This window comes from Lissotriton vulgaris, chromosome 3_1 (assembly GCF_964263255.1).
Source record: "Lissotriton vulgaris chromosome 3_1, aLisVul1.2, whole genome shotgun sequence".
NCBI classification, from domain to species: Eukaryota; Metazoa; Chordata; class Amphibia; order Caudata; family Salamandridae; genus Lissotriton; species Lissotriton vulgaris.
Window position 1 is genome coordinate 2,025,900,396 of NC_141689.1, and position 26,350 is coordinate 2,025,926,745.

The window sequence follows — 26,350 nt, forward strand, 5'->3', positions numbered from 1 at the left end:
AAAGGTAATGGAAACAGAACTGTACTTAACTCGGGTTCAGGAAAAGTGAACTTGCTTTTAGCTACAGGCCAGCATTATTGACAAACCATGGAGCTGAATCAGCATCAACGTTTGATTTTCAATAGTAATAGGGACACAGAGTATCTGTGACCCCTCCCGATCTCGCGCTGAGATCTGATTGGCTGCCAACACTTCAGACTTCAGACCAAGACACACCAAGACACACCCTGACCCCCTAGACCACAGGGACCAAATGGGCCCAAAAAAACATTTTTTTTATTTTTGGTGGGATAGATTGGATCCCGCTGAGAATTTTAAATCAAGCGCAGACTCCTGCGTTTAGTTTCTCATCAGCCAGCTCCTAGGGGCATTTTAATATAGGAGTGAGAGCAAGGACCCCCCTCCTGGGGCTTTTTGATACCCCAGGGACCACAGCCTTCCTGAGGCTTGATTTGAAAAAAATGCGGGGAGACCCTTATGGCCTACCCGCTGCTCCTGGGACCACCACCTCAAGAGCATTTTTCATTTATAAAAGGGGGCGTCCACTTGGATGCTGTGCGCTCAAATCCCCCCAGAGCCCAGGGGACTGCCAACTCCACAGGGCATAATTATAATAATTGTGGGGGACACACAGACTGCTCAACAGCCACAGGGACAGCCACCTCCTCGGAGCAAAACTGAAGAAAGGATGATAGCCGCGCAGCCCCCCTCCTGGAGCCATATATGGCACTGGGGACCTCCACTACACAGGACTGGCTCTTGCTATGTCCTAGGATGCCCATCCCTGGGACATAGCTGTTTGCTTTGGTTTTGCAAGAGCTTTACCATTCCTGCCAAGCCATAGCAAACTGTGCTCGTCTACTAGCTAACAAGAGCATATAAAATGCTCCTGCTTGCTAGAAGCAGATCACAATTGCTTTTCCAAACAGGGAGCTGCATGTTTTGCAGCTCCCTATCTGTTACAGCAATGCCGGATACCGCAGGAGGCGGGGAGCAGGTAAAGACCAAGGGGGCCTTGAGGCTTTCTCCTGCGGTCCACTACAACAGTAAGTGGGTGCTCTGGATTGGACCAGGGCACCCAGAAGAGAGGCCAGGTGGCTGGTGTCTGTGGGCAAAGATTGGCCCGGGAGGGGGCTACAACACCCCTCCTTAATTAAAAACAAAATGAATATTAATACAAAGACTGAACCCTGAAGGATGGGGTCCCTGGGGTCGAAATCAGCCTTGGAAGGGGAAGCTCAGCTCCCCTACCTTTACATTTCTTTTAAAAAGGCCGGGTCATGGGGGATGGGGTCCCCAGGGCTGGGATCCCATTACCCAATTCAAAATAGGAACGAGCCCTAGTGGCCGATACAGGTGCAGGGTAGCCACATGGTCCCACTCCCCTAATAAATACAAAATTAAATTAAAAGACAGATGAGCAAGTCAACAGAAGCCCGCCCCCTTTCTCCGCCACTCTGAAAATGCACTTCCTAGCTCACAACTGGTTTTGGGGTGAAGTCTCCTTGGCTGCAGAGGGCCCTTGGAGGCCAACAAGTGCTCCTGTTACTGCCAGTAAGTCCCACATTATGGGATTGCTGAGAGGACTTCGTCGGCCATGCCCCCTTCTCTACCACTCTGCAAATGCACCTCATGGTGAGTTGCTCGTTGGGGGGGATGAAGGTCCCTTGGCTCCAGAGGGTCCTTGGGGGGCCAGCAAACCTTCATGTTACTTCCAAAAAGTCCAACACAGTGGGATTGCTGAGAGGTCTTTGGAGGCCATGCCCCCTTTCTCCACCAGTCTGCAAACGTGCCTCCTGGCTCACTGCTGGTTGGGGGATGAAGTTCCCTCAGATGCTGAGGGTCCGTGGGGGCAACAAGCCCTCCAGTTACCTTAAGTAGGTCCCACAGAGCACAATTGCTGAAAGGACTTTGGAGGCTACGCACCCTTTCTCCACCACTCTTTGATGTTGAGGGTTCTTGGGGGCTCAGAAGCCCTCCTGTTACCTCCAATAAGTCAGACATAGAAGGATTCCAGAGAGCTGGTTGGAGGCTCCGCCCCTTTTCTCCACCACTCTGCAAACACACTACTAATTTTAAAAAATACAGTAATTCACTTAAAAAGCCAAAGGTTACAGGAACGTTATAGTTAGGGAATAGAATGTGATAAACCTTAGTAATTCACTTATAAAAGCCCCAGATTTCACTCATAAAAAAACAGTGAAATTCAGCAGTTGTAGTTGCCTGAGCTAACCATACCTTAAACCCTTGCAATGCAGTGCTTATGACCTCATATATTACATCACTCATGACATGGTCAGTGACATCACTGATGACATCTCAAATGACTTCACTGCTGTCATCACTGATGACATCATCCACAGAACCACTCACGCCCCCATACAACCTCTTGTATGCCCACTTACACACCCACACAACCCCTCACATACTCATTAACAGACCCATACCAGTACTTACACACACAATCACTCCTTCATAGAGCCACACCCATACCCAATCACTCACACAACCGTTCATTCACCCATACAGCTATTCATACCAGTCACTTACCCATACAGCTACTCACACATGCACACAGCTACTAACACTCCCACCTATTCACACGCAGTCACTGACACACCCACTCAGCCATACAGCATCACTAGCACTCACACACCCAATCACTTACATTCCCATTCACCCATCTGTACAAGCACTGAAATATCCGTTCATTCACCCATACAGCCACACACATACTCATCCTTCAATACCACTACTCACTTAACTAAACATCCACTCAAACAGCCACTCGCTCACCCATGCAGCCACTTACACACGCAGTCACTCACTCATACATCCATTCAGACTCCCACTCACCCAGTCACTACACATCCAGTTACCCACCCATAGAGCCACTCACACTGCCACTCACTCACTCATACAGCCACTGACGTACCCAATCACAAACCAATACAGCCTTTCATACAGCATCTCACTCACACACAGAGCTACTCACACGCCCACTTATACAGCAATACAGCCACTCATATGCACAGACACACAAGGATACATAGTCACACAGCCACTAATATATGTTAGAAGTAGTACCACTCAGTAGTAGTGTACCTAGTATACTAATTTTACTTTTGTAGTAGGTTAGTATATATGTTTAATACCCAAAAAACTGTTAAAAACACATACACTAACTTGATGATATCATCAGTCATGTTATTTGCGACATCAGGAACGTCACTGACATGTCATGAGTGATGTATTATGTGAGGTCATAAGCAGTGCATTGCGAGGGGCATGAGATATAGTTAGCTCAGGTAACTATAACTGTTGAATTTCACTGGTTTTGCACAAGCAAAATTTTAGCCTAACTATAACAGCCCTGTAACCTTTGGCTTTTTCATTGAATTTCTGAGTTTTTTTTTAAATTCTATTTCCTAAGTATAAAGACACTATAAGCTTTGTTTTTTTTGGTGAATTTCTATAGGCTTTTATCTAGTAGTCGCGTTTGCAGAGTGGTGGAGAAAGGGGGCAGGGCATCTGACGAGCTCTCAGCAATCCCGCTGTGTTAGACTTACTGGAGCCAGAATGGCTTCTTGGCCCACAAGGACCCTCAGAAGTGGGGTTCATCCCCCAACCAGTAGTGCACTAGGAGGTGCATTTGCAGAGTGGTGGAAAAAGGGGGCATGGCCTCCGAAGACCTCCTAGCAATACTGCTTGGTCGGACTTGCTGGAGATAACAGGAGGAGTATTTGGCCCCCAAGGACGTCCTTGGGGCCAACTACCCCTCCTGTTACCTCCAGTAAGTCCCACACAGCAGGACCTCCTGGTGCACTACTAGTAGGAGGATGAAGTCACCTTGGCTGTTGAGGGTCCTTGGGGACAACAGGAGTTCATCCCCCAACCAGCAGCATACTGTGAGGTGCGTTTGCATAGTGGTGGAGAAAGGGGGCGGAGCCTCTGGCGAGTTGACAGGCTTTTTTTAGATTTCCGCTTTTTTAGAGAAGGGGCTAAATAGCCACCAGTCCCCAGTGTCAGTCCTTTATGAAATGGGGAAGGCTCCCCTCCATGGGCCAATTTCGGCCCCAGGGACCGCGTCCCCTGAGGCCCGGCACTTGTTTTTATTTCTTTTTTTCTATAAAAGGGAGGAGGCTACTCGGCCCCCCTCCTTGGCCAATTTCGGCCCTGGAGACCCATCACTGGGGCCCGGCGTCTACTGTGGGTGCCCTTGTCCCACCTAGTTTAGTACATTAAGGATGATTGGACGTATGTTTGTAATCCATACATTTTAAATAACCACCTTGAAGTCTAAAGCAGTTTTGGTGTTTTTAATTTCACCTTTTCTTAATTAATTGTTTTAAGAACCAACACGAAAAACATTAACTCATGACTTCGAGAAGGATAATAGATACATACAAAAATATGGAAATTCAGCTATACAACATCTTTTACAGCTTTAAAGAAAAAGGCAATAATGACACAACATAACAAAACATAACAGACCAGTCCTTATTTAAACAAAGAAACATGGCGGTACAAATTATTTTTCGTTTTTAACCGAAACATCCTGCCATGTACAGCTAAGCAACACTATCATTATACCAGACAGATTGTACACAGAATTGTACTGTGGGTTTAGTGGTGGATGCTGCTAGCTGGATGGGGTCTACGCGTTTCAGAACCTTATTCAAGTTCAGGGTTCTCCTCAGGACCAGGACTTGGTCGAGCACTTCTGTAAAAATATGGAGAGTACTCATGGTGTTATTGTCAATAAGTCCAAAATTGGTCGTAGTTGTCGTTCATTTTCTCGTGTTGTTGGCCAGATGCGCCTCTCAGTTTGTCCTGGTTTTTCAATGAGTTGTCGCAGTAACTTCGCATGTATGCAAACTTGTTTCCATTAATCGCCAAGTGTACCTCAGTGCGCTGAACTTATTAGTTAAGAAGAGCTTTCATTCAGCTCTATTTTGAAGCGCTGCGGCTACATTGGGAGACATGTGGATTTTTTCAAAATTTGGCGATAAACTCCTGAAACAATGTATCAGATTTGGAACGGCGTTCTCCTTTAACCTCGTCTCTGCGGCATCTCCGTACTGCGGAAGTCCCACCTAGGACACTCACTCTCATCTGTTGGGGACCACGGGTGAGCCTCAAGGCCCCCACCGTACCTGCCAGCTTCCCGCCTGCTACAGGACCTGGCATTGATTTTGGACAGAGGGAGCTGCTAAACATGCAGCTTCCTCTGTCCAAAAGCAACTCTATTCTGCTTCGATTAAGCAAAAGTATTTTACATGCTCTCGCTTACTCGAATCAGAGCAGAGTTTTCTATAGTTTCGCAGGAGTGGTAATGCTCCCGCCAAGCCATAGCAAAGAGTCCTTACTTTTAAATAACCCCTGGGTGGGCCAGGCCTAGGATGCATTAAATAAATATAGGAGGGGCACATGGAGCCCCACTCCTTGGGCTAGTCAAAGCGCTGGGGACTGTCACCTCCCCTGGGCAGGTTTTGTTATGAATGGGGGCGGGGCTATTCCCAATTATGTGGGGAGTGAGCCTTTTGGACCACCTCTGTCCCGGGGCTAATTTAAAAAATATGCAGCCCCAGGGACCACCACCTACCCAGGACACACATAAAATAACTAAGGGGGTCCATTGCGGACCCCCGGGATCACCACCACCCCAGGGCAAAACTGAATAAAGGAGGGGGGCACATGGTCGACCTCTAGGAGCCCTACATGGGACTGCCATTGCCCAGGGATGACTCCAGCAATGTCACGGTGTGCCCACCCCTGCCACATTCCTGTTTGCTATGGTTTAGCAAACTCTGGTCCACTTCGTAGAAGCGACAGTATTTAAAATCCTCTCACTTGCACGAAGCAGAGCAGAATTGCTTTTGGACAGAGGGAGCTGCAAGTTAGCAACTCCCTCTGTCCAAAAGCAATGCCGGCTTCCGCTGGAGCAGGCAGGAACCTTAGGGACCTTGAGGCTTTCCCCGCAGTCCCCAACGAAGCGGCCATGCCCCAGGGGAAGGGGTCCCCGGGGTGATACCAGCCCAATGAGGGGGGCAGCACGGGCCCCCTCTCCTTCAAAATAAATATATAAAGGCCTGGCCCCGGGAGATGGGATGCCCTGGGCTAAATCAGCCCGGAAGGGGTGCCTCCTTTTTTAAAAAAAAAACAATTTAAAAAAGGATCGGGCCCTGGGGTCCAAAATGGTCCAGGGAAGGTAAGCCATGTGGCCCCCCTTCCTAAAAAGAAAAAAAAACAGCTGGCAACTCGCTGCTCCCTTTCTCCACTACTCTACAACTGCGCCTCATGGCACACTCCTGGCTGGGGGATGAAGTCCCCTTGGCTGCAGATGGTCCTTAGGAGCCAACAAGACCTTCCAGTAACTCCAGTGTGTCTTACACAGTGGGATTGCTGAGAAGTGGTTGGAGGCCATGCACCCTTTGTTCACCACCCTGGAAAAAAGCCTCTCATCACACTGCTGGTTGGGGATGAGGTCCCCTTGCCTCCTGAGGGCCTCAAGACTAAAGTGGACTTCATCTCGAAGCAGTAGTGAACCAGAAGCCACGTTTGCAACATTTGTTAGAAATGGGGCATGGCCTCTGACCACCTATCAGCAAAGCAGCTGTGTTAGTCTTACTGGAGGTAACAGGCAGGCTAGTAGGCCCCCAAGGACGCTGAAGAGCCAAGGGGACTTCATCACCCAACTTGTAGTGTGCCAGGAGGTGCATTTGCAGAGTGGTGGAGAAAGAGGGTGCATCTCTGACAACTTCTCAGCAATCCTGCTGTGTAGGACTTACTGGTGGTAACGGGGGGTAGTTGGCCCCCAAGGACATCCTTGTAAGGAAACTACCCCTCCTGTTACCTCCAGTAAGTCCCACACAGTGGGATTGCTCAGAGGTGTTCGGAGGGCATGGCCCCTTTCTCCACCACTCTGCAAACGTGGCTCCTGGTGCACTACTGGTTGGGTGGCGAAATCCACTTTAGTCATGAGCGACCTTGGGGGCCAAGAAGCCCTCCTGGTACTTCCCGTAAATCCTACACAGCGGAATTCCTGAGAGTTGGTCGGAGGCCACTCCCCCTTTCTCCACCACTCTGCAAACGTTACTACTTTGAAAACCATAGAAATTCACTGAAAAAATTAACGGTTACAGGAACATTATAGTTAGGAATTAGCATTCTAAAAAAACTTAAAAATTCACTGAAAACCACAAAGATTACTGGGACATTATTAATTAGGAAATATATATTTTTTAAAACCTTAGAAATTCACTGAAAAAAACAAAGGTTACAGGGAAGTTATAGTTAGGCTGACATTTCACTCGTACAAAAACAGAGAAATTCAGCCATTAGAGCTAGCTGAGCTAACTATAACTTGCTCCCCTGAATTGCACTGCCTATGGCCTCACATATGACATCACTCATGACATGATCAACTACATTTCTAATGACATCTCCCACAACACTACTAGCTCACACACCCACACCCCCTTAGAACCTTTTATACACCCAGTCCCACACAACCATTCACAAACCCATTCAGGGACCCATACCAGTACTTACAAACCCACTCACTGATTCATAGGTCTACACACTAATCCAATCACTCACCCATACACCCACTTACTCACTAATACAGCCACTGACATATCCACTCATACACCCATTCACACACCGAGTCTGTCAAACTTGGAGCAAATCACACACCTAGTCACTCACCCATAGAGTCAATTACACAGCCACTTACTCACACGTGCAGTTACACACACACCCACGTATTTACTACACCTATACGGTCACTGACACAAGCACACACTCAACCATACAGCCACTCTCACATTCACTCTCTCACCCCTACAGTTACTCATGTGCAAAACAACAATCACCTGTGCGGTCTTTAAACTACCCACTACTTGTCAATATACCACTGACAAACCCACTCACCAACACAGCCATAAACACACTTACCCATACAGCCCCTCACACACACACACACTCACTAACCCATACAGCCACTGACTCACACACTCACTCTTCCATACAGGCAGTCACACACCCTCTCACTCACCCACACAGGCAGCGAGACACCCATACAGATACTCAGATAAAAAATCACCCATACAGCCACTCACATACCCACTCACACCCATACAGCCACTTAGACTCCAACTGACAGACTGATAGAGACATTCAGAAAACCTAGTCAGTGACCCATACATTCACTGAGACACCTAATCGATCACTTATGCAATCAGTCACACACCCACTGAATCATTGATACAGGCACTCATGCACCCACTGATTCATCAGTACACCTTGGTATATATATTTAACACTCATAAACATTTTAAAAACCCAGCCACTGGATGATGTAATTTGAGATATCATCAGTGATGTCCCTGATCATGACATGAGTGATGTAATATGTGAGGTTATAAGCAGTGCATTGTGGGGTCATGAGATATAGTTAGTGCAGCTAACTATAACTTTTTGTACGAGTAAAATGTCAGCTTAACTATAACGTCCCTGTAACCTTTGGTTTTTTCAGTGAAAATATATGTATATAAATTTTCCTATGAAAACCCCTCACCCCTTAAAACGTACCCACCCTAAACCCTAAGAAAATCCCTTGCCCATAGTCACACTAAACCATCAGAAATTCCCTTACCACCCAAAAACCCATATGCACCTAAATAATGTCCTTGCCACGCAAAAATCCATACCCACCCTAAACCTTAAAACTTCCATTACGACCCAAATCCCCGTATCCATCCTACAAATAACCTTACCATCCAAAACTCTATACCCACCCTAAAACCCAGAAATTCCCTTTCCACCCAAAAACCCAAACCCACCCTAAACCATAAAAATTCCTTTGTCAATCAAAGACACATACCCACCCTAAAAACTCCCATAATAAAAAAAAACATACCCATCCTATACTCTAAAAATTCCTTTGCCACACAAAAACCCATACCAGCCCTAAAAATCCCCTTGCCACCCAAAAACCCATCCCCACCCAAAACCATAAAAATTCCCTGGCCACCCAAAAAACCATGCCCATCCTAAACCTTAAAAAAGACTGTTACCACCCAAAACCCATCCCAACCCCTCAAAATTCCCTTGCCACCCAAAAACCCATTCCCACCTTACACCCTAAAAATTTCCTTGCCAACCAAAAGCGCATACCCACCCTAAACTTTCCCTTGTACACCAAAAGCACATACCCACCCAGGATTCCCTTGCCACCCAAAAACCCATGCCCACCTTAAACCCTAAAAATTCCCCTGCTACCCAAAAACCCATGTCCACCCTAAAAATTCCCTTGCCACCCAAAAACCCATACCCACCCTAAACCCTAAAAACTTCCCTATTACTCAAAGTCCCCTACTGACCCTAAAAATTCCCTTGCCACCCACAACCCCATACCCACCCTAAACCCTAAAAAATCCTTTACCAATCAAAGACACATACAAACCCTAAAATTCCCTTATGACCCAAAAAACCTTACCCATCCTATACTCTAAAAATTCCCTTGCCACCCAAATACCAATACCAACCCTAAACCGTACAAATTCCCTTGCCACCCAAAAACCATACACACCAGAAACTATAACAATTCTCTTGCCACCTAAAAACCCATACCCACCCTAAACCCTAAAAAATAACCTTACCACCCAAAACCCATACCAAACCCTCAAAATTCCTTTTCCACCCAAAAACCCATACCCATTCTACACCCTAAAACTTCCCATGCCACCCAAAAGCCCATACCCACCCTAAACTTTCCCTTGCCACCCAAAAGCCCATACCCACCCAAAAGATTCCCTTGCCACCCAAAACACTGTGCCCACCCTAAACCCTACAAATTCCCCTGCTACCCAAAACCCCATTCCCACCCTAAAATAGCCCTTGACACCCAAAAACCCATACCCACCCTAAACCCTAAAAATTCCCTTATTACTCAAAGACCCATACTCACCTTAAAACTTCCCTGTCACCCAAAAACCAATACCCACCCTCAACCCTAAAACTTCCCTTGCCGCCCCAAAACCCATACCCACCCTAACCCCCCAAAATTTCCTTGCCACCCAAAAACCAATGCCCACCCTAAACCCTAAAATTTCCCTTGCCATCCAAAAACCCATACCCAACCTAAACCCTAAAATTACTCTTACCACCCAAAATCCATACCCATCCCAAACCCTCACAATTCCCTTGCCACTCAAAATCCCATACCCACCCTACACCCTAAAACTTTTCTTGCCACCCAAAAACCCATACCCACCCTGAACCCTAAAACGTCCTTGCTGCCCCAAAACCCATATCCACCCTAACCCCCCAAAATGTCCTTGCCACCCAAAAACCAATGCCCATGCTAAACCCTAATTCCATTGCCATCCAAAAACCCATACCCAACCTAAACCCTAAAATGACCCTTGCCACTCAAAATTCCATACCCACCCTAAACCCTACAAATTCCCTTGCCACCCAAAAACCCATGCCCACTGTAATACCTATAATCCCTTACTAACCGAAAACCCATACCAACCCCTAAACCTTCCCCTGCCTCCCAAAAATCCACACCCACCCTAAACCCCCAAAATTCCCTTGCCACCCAAAAATCTATGCCCACCCTAAACCCTAAAAATTCCTTTGCCAATCGAAGACACATACCCACCCTAAACTGACCCTTAACACCCAAAACCCATACCCATCCCAAACCCTCCAAATTCCATTGCCACTCAAAATCCCATACACATCCCAAACCCTAAAAATTCCCTTGCCACTCAAAAACCCATATCAACCCTAAACACTACAAACTCCTTTGCCACCCAAAAGCCCATACCCACCCAAAATATTCCCTTGCCAGACAAAAAACCATGCCCACCCTAAAAATTCCCCTGCTACCCAAAAACCCATGCCCACCCTAAGAATGCCCAAGCCGCCCAAAAACCCATACCCACCCTAAACCCTAAAAATTCCCTTATTATTCAAAGACCCATACTCACCCTAAACTCTCAAAATTCCTATGCCACCCAAAAACCAATGCGCAGCCTAAACCCGAAAAATTGCCAATCAAAGACACATACCCACCCTAAACTTTCCCTTGTCACGCAAAAGCCCATACCTACCCAAAATATTCCCTTGCCACCCAAAAACCCATGCCCATTCTAAACCCTAAAAATTCCCCTGCTACCCAAAAACCCATGCCTACCCTAAAATAGGCCTAGCCACCCAAAAACCCATATCCACCCTAAACCCTAAAACTTCCCTTGCCTCCCAAAAATCCATACCCACCCTAACCCCTCAAAATTCTCTTGCCACCCAAAACCCAATGCCCGCCCTAAAACCTAAAAATTCCCTTGCCATTCAAAAACCCATACCCATCCTAAAATTACCCTTACCACCTAAACCCCATACCCATCGCAAACCGTAAAAATTCCCTTGCCACTCAAAATCCCATACCCATCCTAAACCCTAAAAATTCCCTTGTCACCCAAAAGACCATACACACGCAAGATTCCCTTGCCGCCCAAAAACCCGTGCCCTCCCTAAACCCTAAAAATTCCTCTGCTACCGAAAAGCCCATGCCCACCCTAAAAATTCCCTTGCTACCCAAAACTCATACCCACCCTAAACCCTAAAACTTCTCTTGCCTCCTAACACCCATACCCATCCTAATCCCCCAAAATTCCCTTGTCATCCAAAAACCCATGCCCTCCCTAAACCCTAAAATTTCCCTTGCCATCCTAAAAACCTATACCCACCCTAAACCCTAAAAATACCCCTACCACCCAAAACCCATACCCATCCCAAACCCTCAAAATACTCTTGCCACTCAAAATCCCATACCCACCCTAAACCCTAAAACTTCCCTTGCCACCCAAAAACCCATACCAACCCTAAACAATCCCCTGCAACCCAAAAACCCATACCCACCCGATACCATAAAGATTACCTTGCCACCCAAAAACCCATACCAAACCCTCAAAATTCGCTTGCCACCGAAAAACTCATACCCACCCTACACCCTAAAAATTCCCTTGCCACCCTAAATCCCATACCCCCCAAAGAGTCCCTTGCCACTCAAAAACCCATGCTCACCCTAAACCCTAAAAATTCCCGTTACCCAAAAGCTCATGCCCACCCTAAAAATTCCCTTGCCACCCAAAAACCCATACCCACCCTAAACCCTAAAAATTCCCTTATTACTCAAAGACCCATACTCACCCTAAAAATTCCCTTGCCACCCAAAAACCTATACCCACCCTAAAACTTCCCTTGCCTCCCAAAAATCCATACCCCCTAAACCCCCAAAATTCCCTTGCCACCCAAACACCCATACCCACCCTAAACCCTAAAATTACCCTTACCACCCAAAACCCATCCCAAAAACTCAAAATTCCCTTATCACTCAACATACCATACCCACCCTAAAACTTCCCTTGCCCCCCAAAAACCCATACCAACACTAAAAATTCCCTTTCCACCCAAAAACCCATGCCCACTCTAAACCCTATAAATTCCCTTACCAACCAAAAACCCATACCCACCCTAAACTTTCCCTTGCCACCCAAAAGCCCATACCCACCCTAAACTCTAAAAATGTCCTTATTACTCAAAGACCCATAGTCACCCTAAAAATTCCCTTACCACCCAAAAACTCATACCCACCCTAACCCTCCAAAACTTCCTTGCCACCCAAAAACCCATGCCACCCCTAAAACCCTAAAAAATCCTGTGTGTGTCTCCGGGAAGCTGTCTCAGCCCGGTCTGACGCACACGACGGGAGGGTGTTACACTATGGGCGTTGCGCGCCTGGTTTACACCGCATTGTAATTGCTGTTTACCATCCCGCTATAGTTGTAACGCTCTCTGATGCCTTCGGGCCATGTCCGCGCTGTATAATAACATTGTTAAAAATAAATAAACGTTCTATATTAATACATCAGTCGCCCTACTGTAACAAATAAGTAATCGAATGAAATCTCTGCTGCAGACAACCGTTAGTGCAGCATCTTTACATCCCCTTAGGTCTGGGTATCAAAAATAAACATACGCTACTGGACCAATCCCTTTATTGGTTTTGGATCGACCAATCAGGGACTGTCTCACATTGCGTTTTCTAAAGGTCATTTGGCATGGGCTACCAGTACGTTTTCCTCTTCTGCTACTTACTGATGCAAGCTCCTCCTCGTGTCCACCCTCGTGTTATATGTATGCGGAAGAAGAGTCGACGCTTTCAGCTCTCTGTAAAAAGGGGCGGGAATGCATATTTCGGGCAGCTCTAGCGATCCCTCGTATATGCCACTCCTGCCTGGCACACCGTAGGCTCGGTGCCGTGACTATTTAGAGCTGACAGCGCCACTCATAATGTTGCTAGACGGGGGCTCTCATGCGCTATGGTTGACGGCTGGGGCCACGTTGTTGTGTGTTTTGTTTACTTTTTTCACACTGCCTTTGCTGCGTGACTACATCAGGAAATGGAACATTATGAGGCGGATTCCAGGTGTTAGCCCTACTTATCCTCTTCTGGGAAATTCGTTACTTATCAAGCCCAACAGCGGAGGTAAAATGTGTTTTCTTGTCTGGCATCATCACTGTGCCTCTATTACAGTGACGGATGCGATTGTAAAAATGTAGGCTTGTGCGCTACATGCATGCCTATTGTTATGGTATGTTGTTTGGAAGGACATTGATCCCTTGCTTTCTCTTTTGCCGTTTGCACTGGCGGTGATCATTTAATAAACGTACAAGTTTGAAGTGCATCTCACCGGCACGTTAAAGACACTTATGCCACCTGTTATCAGGAGTAATGGGTGCCGTACGCACATCACACAAGGATCCCTGAAAAAAAAGGTGATATATGTACAGACTAGTTTTGGAGCACTAAAAATGAATATAAGTACAGTCCTTAAATTATTCTTGTTACGTCAAAGCGCATGAAAACTTCTGCCTGTTTAATATCCCGGCATATTTAATGAATAAAACATCCAGGACTGTGAACGCTTAATAAACTATATCATTATTTAGAAGTAAATCCTCCTTCACTTTAGTTTTACTTTTTTCAAACTAGTAAAACATACTAACTTTTTCCAAAACATCATATTTTTGAAGTGTTATTTTTGTCTGATGAGACGGGAAAACGTTGTTAAGAATGGGTAAATAGTATTCGTATGGCCCCGATGCGATTGTAATTTTGTTGTGTACAATGGAGAGTAATTAACGATTTGAAGCAAAGCCCCCTTGCTTGTGGGTGTCTTCTTGTACTATGGTAGTTATGCCCTCTGTTGGTGCTGTGTGATAATCAGCTCTCGTTCATCTGTTGTGGAGTAGAGCTAGATTGCTCCTGCTGTTAAGGTGTGCATAGGCAAATTCATCATTAAACTTTTTTTCTGGACTAGTCCAAAGGCTAATACAAAATTACAGTAGTATTTCTGGTTGCCACGAGTTTCGATATCCCCCCTCCCTTTACCGGAGCAATGCTGAGCAGGACTAGGATCGTTGGATGCCACGATAGGAGTGCCACACAGCAGTACTAACCAGACCCGTTTGACCGTGCTTAATTTATAAATTGATAGGTGCATGGGCTCAGAGTTTTACTCAAAACCCAGCTCTACAAATAACAGGGGTGTACAAAACCTAGACTGGATAGTCTTAAATACATTTTAAGCCTCTTTAACCCACCACCAGACACTTCCTGCCATTCTCATGCAAGTTATTTTTCATCCCTTTGTCACTGTTTTTCCGTCTTTCTCTTCCTTCTTCTATCCCCCTTTTTGTGTTTCACTGAGGGCAAGAAAGAGAAGAAATGTGATCAGGAAAAATAAGTGTCAGTCACCAAAAAATGAGTGCCAATGGGCCCCACCCGCAACCACCAGCTCAAATTAAGCACTGCAGAGATGCTGGTGGTGATCCTTGTTTCTCTTGCCCGCACAACCTGCAGCCTCCTCTGCTCTCGACGGAATTCACCAGGCAATCCTAGTCTAATGTCTGTCTTTTTGGACTGACATACATGGCCTTTGGATGTTAAAATGCCATTGCTTATCTTCAAAATGCTGGTGTAATTTGGAAGTATCCTGGTCCTAAAAGCTGCAGCAGTGAGCTTGTTTGAGACCTTTTGTCAAGTTACGTTTCAAATGTTCTAAATTCCCTTGAGACCTAATCAGGACCACTGGAAATATGTGTCAGGAGAGTGCCAAATTATGTAGCATGGTTGAGTAAATGATGCGGCAAGAAAAGGCAAATTATGTGGCCTATTGCACCACGTTTTTTGATGGCATTACTTCATTGTTTTGTCATTTTTAGGGTCAAGTCTTATCGCTTGCTAGGCACTATTGTGTTGAAAAAGGGCTAGGATCTCGCCAGAGGACTGTCATTGTGTGCTTTCCCCACACGTACTAGGGGTGCTTCATCTCTTCCAATTCTAACAGCGATGACTGAGGCCCCTTTAGACAGAGATGGGCCACAATAGGCCTATGTCAAATTGTGAGGCATCCATGTACTCCAATTTTTCCTTTCTTTATTTCAGGGGCTAGAGGTTATTTTTAGGCTGGGGTTTTCTTGGACATGTTTACTTATTGACCTGAGTAGCCTGACAGCCTGATCAACGCATATTTGTAACATTTAGGATGTGATCCCCCTGCAATATAGAAACTGGTTAATACTGTGGCTTGTATGCTATATTATGATGGGATATACAACTAATGTCCTGCTGTTGTTTGATATATGAAAAATCCAATAAAGAAAGTTTTGACAAAAAAAGGGCTTGGAGCCTGCCTGTTGCTTACTATCTGTTGGCTTGCGTGGCATTCTTCTTAACAACCTAGTAATTGGTCGCTGCAGGCCAAGCATCATTTCTGTTCCTTTCTGTGGAGCAGAAAGCAAGTGCTGATTGATTCAACTTGATCAGTGCCTGTCCGCTGTGCCAGACGTATTGAGGTACTCTTTTGTTCTTTTTAACTTCTAATGCCCTAAAAACAGAAGGCAACAGACCGGAGAGTTTGAACCCATGAATAAAGCAGATAATGGAAACAGACTGTACTTAACTCAGGGTTCAGGAAAAGTGAACTCGCTTTTAGCTACATGCCAGCATTATTGGCAAGTAATGGAGCTGAATCGGCATTTTGTAGGTTGGTACGCAAATTATTTTTGAAGTTCAGTGCGACTGGCAAAAATGTGGCAAGCAGGACATATAACATAGCAAAGTTTTATTTTCTATAATTAACAATCGTTCATTTTGCCAAGTCTTCTTTTTTCACTTTGCAGATTTATGGGCGCTGTTCTCGAAAGATGACTATTATCTTATCTAATTATTGCAAAGCAACATTGTTTCCTTCATATATGTAATATACACAATTATGCCTTAACATACAATCGTTCAGTATGCCCCCATCGTCCCATAGCAATCCACTCCAATACAATCCACTTCAATACAATACAATTCACTCAACCTCGCCTCACACCAATCCACCCCAATACAATCCATGCTACTCCAATCCACACACTCCAATCCACACCTCACCAACCCCAAACACTCCACCTCACCTCAATCCAATCCACTCCAATCAAACCCACCTTAATCCAGCCAAATCCACTTCATCCAATCCAGTCCAATCCACCACACACCAATCCACCCAACTCCAACCCACACCACACCAATCCAATCCACTACACTTTAATCCAGTCCAACCACTCCAACCCACCCCCCAATCCAACCCACCACACTCAAATCAAACACACTCCACTCCAATAAGATCCAGTCCACTCCAATCCACCCCACTCCAATCTAATCCGCTCCTCTCCAGTCCAGTCTGCCCCACTCCAATCCATCACACTCCAATCCACTCCACCTCACCTCCAGCCGCGGCCCGTGCAGGCAAGGGTGGTGGGGCCGTGTGTGTGTGGGGTATTTCAACATACGACTGCGAGGGAAAATTAAATAAATAATGAATTTTCCCTGGTGTTCGTTTGTCAAAATCCTCCCCTGCCCCCCACCGGGCCCCAGCGCTCTTACCTGCACGGACCTCGGCTGCTCACCTCACCCGACCCCACACCACTCCACCTCAACCCAACCCAGTCCATCCCACTCCAATACAATCCACCCCACATGAATCCAGTTCACCAAACTCCAATTTAATCCACCTCACCCCACTCTAATCCTACGTCTCCCAATCCACCCACTTCCCATTCGATCCACCCACCCACTCCAATCCACCCCACTCCAATTCAAACCACCCCACACACCAATCTAATTCACCCATCCCATCTCAATCCACCCCACCGTACTCCAATTCAACCCAATCTAATACACCCACTCCAACCTAATCCACCCACCCCACTCCAGTCCACCCCTATCCAATCCACCCCACTCCAATCTATCCCACTCTAATCCAATCCAGTTTACCCAACTTCAATCCAACCCAAAGCACTCAACTCTAATCCACCTCACACCAATAAACCCAAGTCCATTCCACTCACCCCAATCCACCTACTCCACTTCACTCTACATCAATCCAATCCCATCTGTTTATTTTATTTGCAGGTTTTTATATAGACCCAGAGGTATCCGATCGCTTTACATGAGGATCAGCGAGTTACAAGTTACAAAATTACATCAGTTACAGGAGCCAAGTATAACATAGGAGAAAAACAATGAATACACAATAACATGGGTTATTAGGTCATAGCACAGCCAAGACACACGTCAAATGGGGCATGGAAGGTAGGGGGGATGGTAAAAAGGGGTAAGGAATGCATAATCGGGTCAGTCATACCAGCAAGAGGGAAAGTACTTATAAAACAGTCACAGTAAAAGACATATAAACCAGCTGGGGACCAACAATCATAAACATCCTGTGAATCGGTGATAGTATAAGATGAGAGGGGAGTAAGAGACCATAGGGGGGGGTGGACTTGAGGAAAAGAACATACATGCGAACTAGGAGCAGTGCAGCAACAATGAGGATAGGTCGAAACAGCTAAGACTGAGGACCCAGGCCATGGGAACCGACCACATCAACCCAAAATGGCGGAACACACAAAAATCCAACACAAAAACCACAAGGCAGCAGACTCGAAGGCTTCACGCAGGGTCGGATGGGGAGGCAGCCACATGACCATGGACGGAGGAGGGCAGGACACCGCCGATCACAAAGCAGGTTGTCGACGTACACACACCCAGGGCTCCAGGGGCAGCAGCATCGCCATTCAGAATGTCGCAAAGACAGGTGAAAGTCAGAATTGGGCGCCAGGCAACAGCCACGGAGAGGTGGAGGTAGCAGTGGGGACCGGGAGGGTGCGCCTCCCCAAAACTGAAGAAGGAAAACAAGCTCGGGGGCACTGGTCAGCAGCACCGCAGTACTCACCGCTGCTGAACCCCCGCCGGGAGAAGCAAGACTCATGCATCTCCGTCATCGCTAGGGAGGCGTTGCAAGAGGAGAGGCAACCGCAGCAAAACCCGGAGGGTAGTGGACGGCCAGAAGGGGTGATCCCCATCACAGCCCGCTCCCCAATCCTCCCACTCCGATCCAACCCACCCCAATCAACTCCAATCCACCCCACTTCAATCAAATCCATCCCACACAATATCCAGTTTACCACAATCCAATCCACCTCACCCCACATCAATCCACTTCACCCCAATCCACGCTACTCCAATCCAATTCACTATACTCCAGTTGACCCCAAATCCAATCCACACTCTCAACTACTCCCCACTCCAATCAACCCCACTCCACTCCCATCCACCCACTCCAATCCACCCCACTCCAGTCCATCCAAATCCAATCCTCCACATTCCCATCCATACCACCACATTCAAATTAATTCCGCCCCATTCCAATCCAATCCACCCTACCTCAATCCAACCCACCCCACTCCATACCTATCCACCCCAATCCAATTTTCCCACTTCAGTCCATCCCACTCCAGTCCAGTCCACCATGATTATCCCACTCCAGTCCAAGTCACCATACTCCAATCCACCCACTCCAATCCAATCCACCTCACCCTACTGCAATCCAATCCAACTCACTCCAGCGCAATCCAACCCAACCCACTCCACTCCAAGCGAATTCACCACAATTCACCCCACCCTACTCCAATCCAATCTACCTCACTCTAGTCCAATGCATCCCATCCCAAACCTCCCCATTCCAATCCATTCCAGTTTAATCACTCCAACCATTATGCCCCAATCCAATCCAGCATTATCCAATCGCTTCAGTCACCATACTCCAATCCACCCCACCCTGCTGCAATCCAATCCAACTCATCCCAGTGCATTTCAATCCAACCCACCCCACTCAAAGCCAATTCACCACAATCCACCCTACCCTAATTCAATCCACGCCACTCCACCCCAATCCACGCTACTCCAATCCAATTCACTATACTCCAGTTGACCCCAAATCCAATCCACACTCTCAACTACTCCCCACTCCAATCAACCCCACTCCACTCCCATCCACCCACTTCAATCCACCCCACTCCAGTCCATCCAAATCCAATCCTCCACATTCCCATCCATACCACCACATTCAAATTAATTCCGCCCCATTCCAATCCAATCCAATCCACCCTACCTCAATCCAACCCACCCCACTCCATACCTATCCACCCCAATCCAATTTTCCCACTTCAGTCCATCCCACTCCAGTCCAGTCCACCATGATCATCCCACTCCAGTCCAAGTCACCATACTCCAATCCACCCCACTCCAATCCAGTCCACCTCACCCTACTGCAATCCAATCCAACTCACTCCAGTGCAATCCAACCCAACCCACGCCACTCCAAGCTAATTCACCACAATTCACCCCACCCAACTCCAATCCAATCTACCCCACTCTAGTCCAATGCATTCCATCCCAGTCCAATCCCCCCCATTCCAATCCATTCCAGTGTAATCACTCCAATCCAGTATGACCCAATCCAATCCAGCATAATCCACCCACTCCAGTCACCATACTCCAATCCACCCCACCCCACTCCAATCCACCCCACCCCACCCCAATTCAATCCACCCCACCCTGCTGCAATCCAATCCAACTCATCCCAGTGCATTCCAATCCAACCCACCCCACTCAAAGCCAATTCACCACAATCCACCCTACCCTAATTCAATCCACGCCACTCCACCATGTCACACCCCACTCCAGTCCACCCCACTCCAATCCAATTCACCCAGCCCACCGCAATCAACCCCACTCCAATCCATCCCACTCCAGTCCACCCTAATCCAATTCACCCCACTCCCGTCCACCCTCCACACTCCAATCCACCCGCTTCATAAATCCACCTGCTCATCCATCCACACCCCACTACTCCAATTCACCCCACCTCACTCCAATCCACCTCACCCCAATCTACCCCACTGCACTCCAATGCAACTACCCACACATAAATCAAACTCACCCCACTTACTACACTCCAATCCACCCCACTAAGTCCAATCCACCCAACTCTACCTCAGTCCAATCCAACCCGATTCACCCCACTCCCTAATCTGCCCTCTCCATTCTAGTCCACCCAACCCCACTTCGATCCAATCAACCCTGCTCCAATCCAATCCACCCCTCTACAATCCACCCCTCTCCAGTCCAATTTACCATACTCCATTTCACCCCAATCCACCACAGTCAAATCCAACCCAACCCATGCCAATTCAGTCTACCCCAGTACACTCTAATCCACCCACCCCACTCCCCACCCCACTCCAATCCATTCCTCCCCATATTTATCCAAACAACCACACTCAAATCCACTCCAATCCACCCCACTCCAATCCATTCCTCTCCAATCCACTCACTCTAATCAATTCTGCACAATCCACCACACTCGAATCCAGTCCACCCCCACTCCATCCCTATCCACCTACCCCACTCCAATCGCCCCACTCCATCCCAAACCACCCCATTCCAATCCACCCCACTTCAATCATTCCAATCAAACCCAGTCCAGTCCACCTCACTTCAATTCAATCCACCCCAGTCAAACCCACACCACCCCACTCCAATCCACTGCACTCTAATCCACCCCACTTCAAACCATTTTGCCCGCATTCATTCCACTCTATTCCAGTCTACCCCAATTCAATCCACCCTATCCCATTCCACACCAATCCTATCCACCCCACTCCAATCCTGTCCACCCCACATCAAAAAATCGATTCCAATCCACCACACCCCACTCCAATATACCCCATCCAATCTTATACACCCCACTCAATGCAATCCATACCACTCTAATTCAATTCACCCACATCCAATCCACCCCACTCTACCTCAATCCAGTCTAATCCAGTTCACCCGATTCCACTCCACTTCCCCACTCTATGCCACTCCACTCTGACTCTCTATGCCAGTGCAATCTATGACACTCTCCACCACTGAGCTCTACTTCCTTTACTTCACTGTGACATTCTACATCCCCATCCCTCTACTCGACAACAGTCTACTCCAACAACTCCACTTTAGGACACTGTACTCCCTCAACTCCACTCCACTGCACTCTACACCACTCCATGCCACTAACTTTTAGCTATGCTGAACAGCAGCCACACTGGCGTACAACATGGCTAAAATTTATTGCCAATAGCTCTTGCATGGGCAAGACCTATTGGCTTTACCATTGCTTGTTACACTTGTTAACACTGTCTGGGCATAGACTGCCCCTCAGTTTAACACCCAAACATAGCAATAAGTAACAGAAAGGTGACCAGTCAATCTTTGCAAATAACGTCCACTACGCATCAACATTTATAGTTGCGATTTTAGTGATTTTTGAACACATTTTGGCAAATGCGCAGATCCATAATTATGTGAAAATCATCACAACTGCCCAATGAAAATTTCACTGGACCTCGGCATAATCAGCACTTGTATGGCATACCACAAATGTTATGTATGAATGTAATAGGTATTAGCATCATAGGGATGTGCACGTTTCAACCTTGAAAAGATGAACGGCTTAGCGGACATACAGGATTTCATTGTGGGAAACTATTTGTTGCTATGCGATACCTGTGGCAGGTGCATGACCTGCACATATAGTCTAGCAACATATGCTTTACGTAGATAAAACACTCACAATCTGTAGGGTGTCACAATCCCTGCTGTTTGGATGACTTCTAGGAACATAATATGAAGAATAGAAGCAAGGAAAAAAAAAACCGGGGGGCCAGAAAAGAAAGCCAAGAAGGAATGTGAGGTCGCTAGCAATTAAAGGGAGGAAATAAAAAAAAAGACAGAAAGGGAGGTAAAGAGTAAGGAAGAAAAATTATTTGGCAGGTAAGAATGGTGGGCAAGGACATGGGAAGAGAAAGGAAGAAGACAAAGTAAATTCAGATGATTTAAGGGAAAAGGAAGGACAGAAGGAGTTAAAGGAGAGGAGAAAAGAGCCTGGGCGAAGCGACGAGCGAATTGACAGATAAGGAAACGATTCTTTGTTGTGGGTAAATTGTGTGACTATTGCAGGGTTCTTGGGGAAATAATTTTGAGTCTATTTCCCAAAGTGTTTTTTATGCATGTAAGTGGAAGATAAGCCAGCAAAAAACTAATCTGCAGGCAGAAATTCGCTGATTCTGAATATCAGAGTATGTGGAAAATTTGGCTTGCGGATCACACCTACAAATATGGACAATCCTACCAGGAAATCTATTTGTCCACAGTCATACACCGAACCAACTCCTGTGATGAGCTCTTCTAACTTCCTGTTGGATGGGAAAGAACCGATACAACTTCACATTTTATGATGGTGTAAAGAGAAAGTGGTGTTTCATGTGGAAAAAGAAACAAAATGTGATTTTACACATTTCCACCATGCGTACCACAGTGGATTTTCTGCTGTGCATATAATTGCAGTGGTGACATGAACAATTATAAAATAACTCACAGTAGTCTCAGGAACTTGAGAATTGACCACAGACCAGAGGTTCTTTGTATGAATTATGCATTGGTTGGTATTTATCTTGATGCTAGATATCATATATATCCCACTGCTGATTTCTGGGACATGAGCTGCTCATTATTCCTTCTATAAATTTACTGAAACATAAGAGCAATTTAGTGAAGAAATGTTCCTCAATGTCTGCCAAAAGTGGAAATAATTTGTTAACGTTTCATCTGTGCTGGCAGATTTTACGCCTTGTACTTCATCTACATCTCTAGAGTAGCCGTATACAGTGCAAGGATACATGATGCAAGAATAAATATCAGTATCTGTGCATATCCGTGTATATACAGTGGAAAAAAGATGATCCAACAATTAAAATATGTTGTTGTATTATATAATCCACCACTTGATCACACCACGCTTAAATCATGTGAGCAAATTACATTGAAATGAAAAAGGGATTTATAAAGCGCACTACTGCCGGAAGACGTCTAGACGCTGGCCTCAGATAGCTAATTGCTTAGAGGAGGAAAATAAAACTAGAAATTAAATAACCATGTTTTACGTGCCTTACTGAAAGCAAACAAATTGATGATCCCTTTCAGCATATGAGGGAGATAGTTCCACAGCATGGTGGTGCCTACAACAAAGCTTCTGCCACCCCAGTTGGCTTTCCAAAATGTAAGCACAAATTGATTGTGTTCTGCAGTGGACCGAAGTGATCTAGGCGGAACATAAAGTTGAAAGCAGTTCCTGAAATATTCAGGACCATTTCCCTAAAAAGTTTTGAAAACAAATCACAGTGCTTTAAAACCTATATGCTACTTACCTGGAAGCCAGTGTAGATGACTGAGTGCAGAAGAAGCAGGTTTGTATTTAGGGATGCCTAAAAGAAGGTGAGCAGTTGCATTCTGTACAATTTGAATTTTGGCCTAGAATTTTTCCGGATGTTTATAAACAGGACATTACAGTAGTCAATCCTTGAAAGTTCTATGGCAGACATTACTGTTTTTCGAAGCTCTAGAGGAATAAAAAGAAATATTTTTCTAAGGAGTTTTAAGGTGAAAAGAGAGGCTGACGTAACAGCATTGACATGACCCTCCAAGGATAGTTTATTGTCAAAGACCACTTCAAGATTCCCTACTTTATCAACTGGAGTAGGTAATGTTCACAATTTTTGTGGCAACCAGGTAAGGGACCAGAAAGTGGTGTTTCTTCCCAAAAAGTATGACCTCGGTTTTCCTAGAATTAAGCTTGAAGCAATTTGAGGCCAACCATTTTCCAACCTGGAGCATACAGTCCTGAAAGGGCAAGGCAGTCTTGTGAGGGTTTCTGGCTACCGATATTACAATTTGTGTATCATCGTCGTAGGATACCACCATGAATCCATAGGATTTCAGTTTGGCCAACCAGTCCAAATAAATATTTAAAAAGGTGGGACTCAGTGACGAGCCCTGTGGTACGCCGCATGGTAGGGTAAAGGTAAGGGAGCGACTATCTTCCAGAGCCACCAACTGCTCACAATTTTCAAGAAAAATATGTGAGTAGAGATAGGGCAAGACCCTTTATCCCTATAGCTGTGAGACTGTCCAGAATTATGTTGTGATTGACAGTGTCGAACGCTGCAGAAAAGTCCAATAGGGCTAGTGTTGCAATGCCTCTAGCGTCGACTGTTCGTTTCACTTATTCTGAGTCTGTAAACAAGGCAAGTTCAGGACTATGTTGGCCTCTGAAGCCGAACTGTGTTGAGTCAAGAAGTTCATGGGTTTCCATAAAATCTGAAATCCCTGCATTCTTTGCCTTCTCAACAATTCTAGCTGGAACATTGGGATAGAATACAGAGAACATTTGTGATAATTCAATTCATTACACCCTAATAGTCCCTTATATAACAGATCTGTGAAGTGTGCATATCGTGTTAGTTAGCTTCATATCAGACCATAGAATGTATTGAAAGTGTGGGCACCTTGAAGGATATTCTTTTCTGGTATCTGGACTAACATGTGTCAGATGCTCTGGCCTAACTAAGGTCAAGGTGGAGGATCCAGGCCTTCAGAGATTTACGAAACGCTGATGTGTTTGGAAGGTCACAATTGACAAGAACATTCCAGTGTTTTACTAAGAATTGTGAGAAAGCACGCCCACTGGCAATGACCTGGTGAGTCTTCTGCAAGGCTATAAGATTGTAGTGAATGATCTCAGATCTTTTGGGGGCGATAGTAAATTGCATGAGACTGCAAACAGATATGATTAATATGATAAAACCCATGGTGCACCAGGGAAAGAGTCTAAAAAAGAATCTGCTTGGTAAGTGTTGCCAGTGCATGGAGCAAAAATACCGTGAGGAGTGAGTGCAACAAGAAAGGTTGAAAATCAGATGCACTTTCGACTTTTGAAATTCTCTAGATTCAGGCTACAAGGTAATCAGTAAGATCCAACTAAAGGTCGTTGCAGTAGTCCAATTGAGAAAGAAAGACTGCTTGGATCACAAGAAAGGAATGGAGCTATTTTCATTTGTAAACAAGATGAAAGATAGATGGATGAAAGGTGATTGATTTTTCATAGCAGCAAAAGAGAGTTGTCAAGGTAAACACCTAAGGTTTTTACTACATTGGATGGTTTAGGGGATAGATTGTGAGTGAAGGTTCACCAGTTGTTGACCCAAGAATGATAGCATTCCCCAATAGGAAAATCTCAGTTTTGTCTCAGTATTACATTTTCAAGAATTAGCATTCATCTATGATAAGATAACATGTAAGCATGTCTGCAAGGTAGTAATAGTAGTCAGATGACCAATAAGGATCTGAGCATTGTCCCTGTGTGAGGCCTGTGAAATAACATAAATATTAGATAATATGGAACTGAGCGAAGATCCCTGAGATCCTCTGTAAGGTAAAATTTTGAAGTCCAAGCATTAAGGAGAAAGATGTCGCACCTGTGAGGATCCATTTAGCTAGAGGCAGTCCGGTCAGGGTATTACCTTGAATGCCTACATCACTAAAGTGCTGGAGCAGGACTAAATGTGAGACCGTATTAAATACTGCAAAAATTGCAATAGGATCATGGGAGAGCAGGCTCCCTGGCCCAATTGGCGCTGAACAGTGAATAAAAAAGGCAGAAGAGCAGTCTCAATACTGTCAGGACTCCAAAAACCAGATTGGCTAATGTCAAGGATGTGGTTTTTCTCAAAAAAAGAAGAGATTTGAAGATTGGGTTCCTTCTCCAAAATGTATATAGACAAAGACAGTAATGAAATTGAGTGATAGTGGCCCACATTTTTAGGGTCAGCAGAGGTTTTATTAAACAATGGTGTCACAACTGCCTGCTTCCAGCAGGCCAGGACCGAGCAATCTGGCAATTAAAGGTCTCAAAGGTCCTTCATCACCTCAGCTACTGTTTACAGAATTTGAGGCCGTGAGTCAAGATAGCGTTATGGGGGGAATCCAGATTTAATACCTAAA

At 45.8% G+C, this 26,350-nt stretch overlaps 1 protein-coding gene across 4 annotated transcripts in view; it reads left to right on the forward strand.

Annotated features, from left to right (window-relative positions):
* The window catches only part of CYP4V2 (cytochrome P450 family 4 subfamily V member 2), a 176,623-nt gene that overhangs the window by 2,454 nt on the left and 147,819 nt on the right, over positions 1 to 26,350 (forward strand). For 2 of the 4 annotated variants that reach the window (XR_015309388.1, XM_086962551.1), the window contains exon 1: positions 13,144 to 13,564. The exons of the other annotated variants lie outside the window; for them this stretch is intronic. Coding sequence is in view for 1 of the 2 variants with exons in the window: in XM_086962551.1 (XP_086818677.1) it covers positions 13,369 to 13,564 (196 nt within the window). In the remaining variant the exon portion in view is untranslated. Of the gene's footprint in view, positions 1 to 13,143; positions 13,565 to 26,350 lie in introns of those variants that run through there. 4 annotated transcript variants of the gene reach the window in all.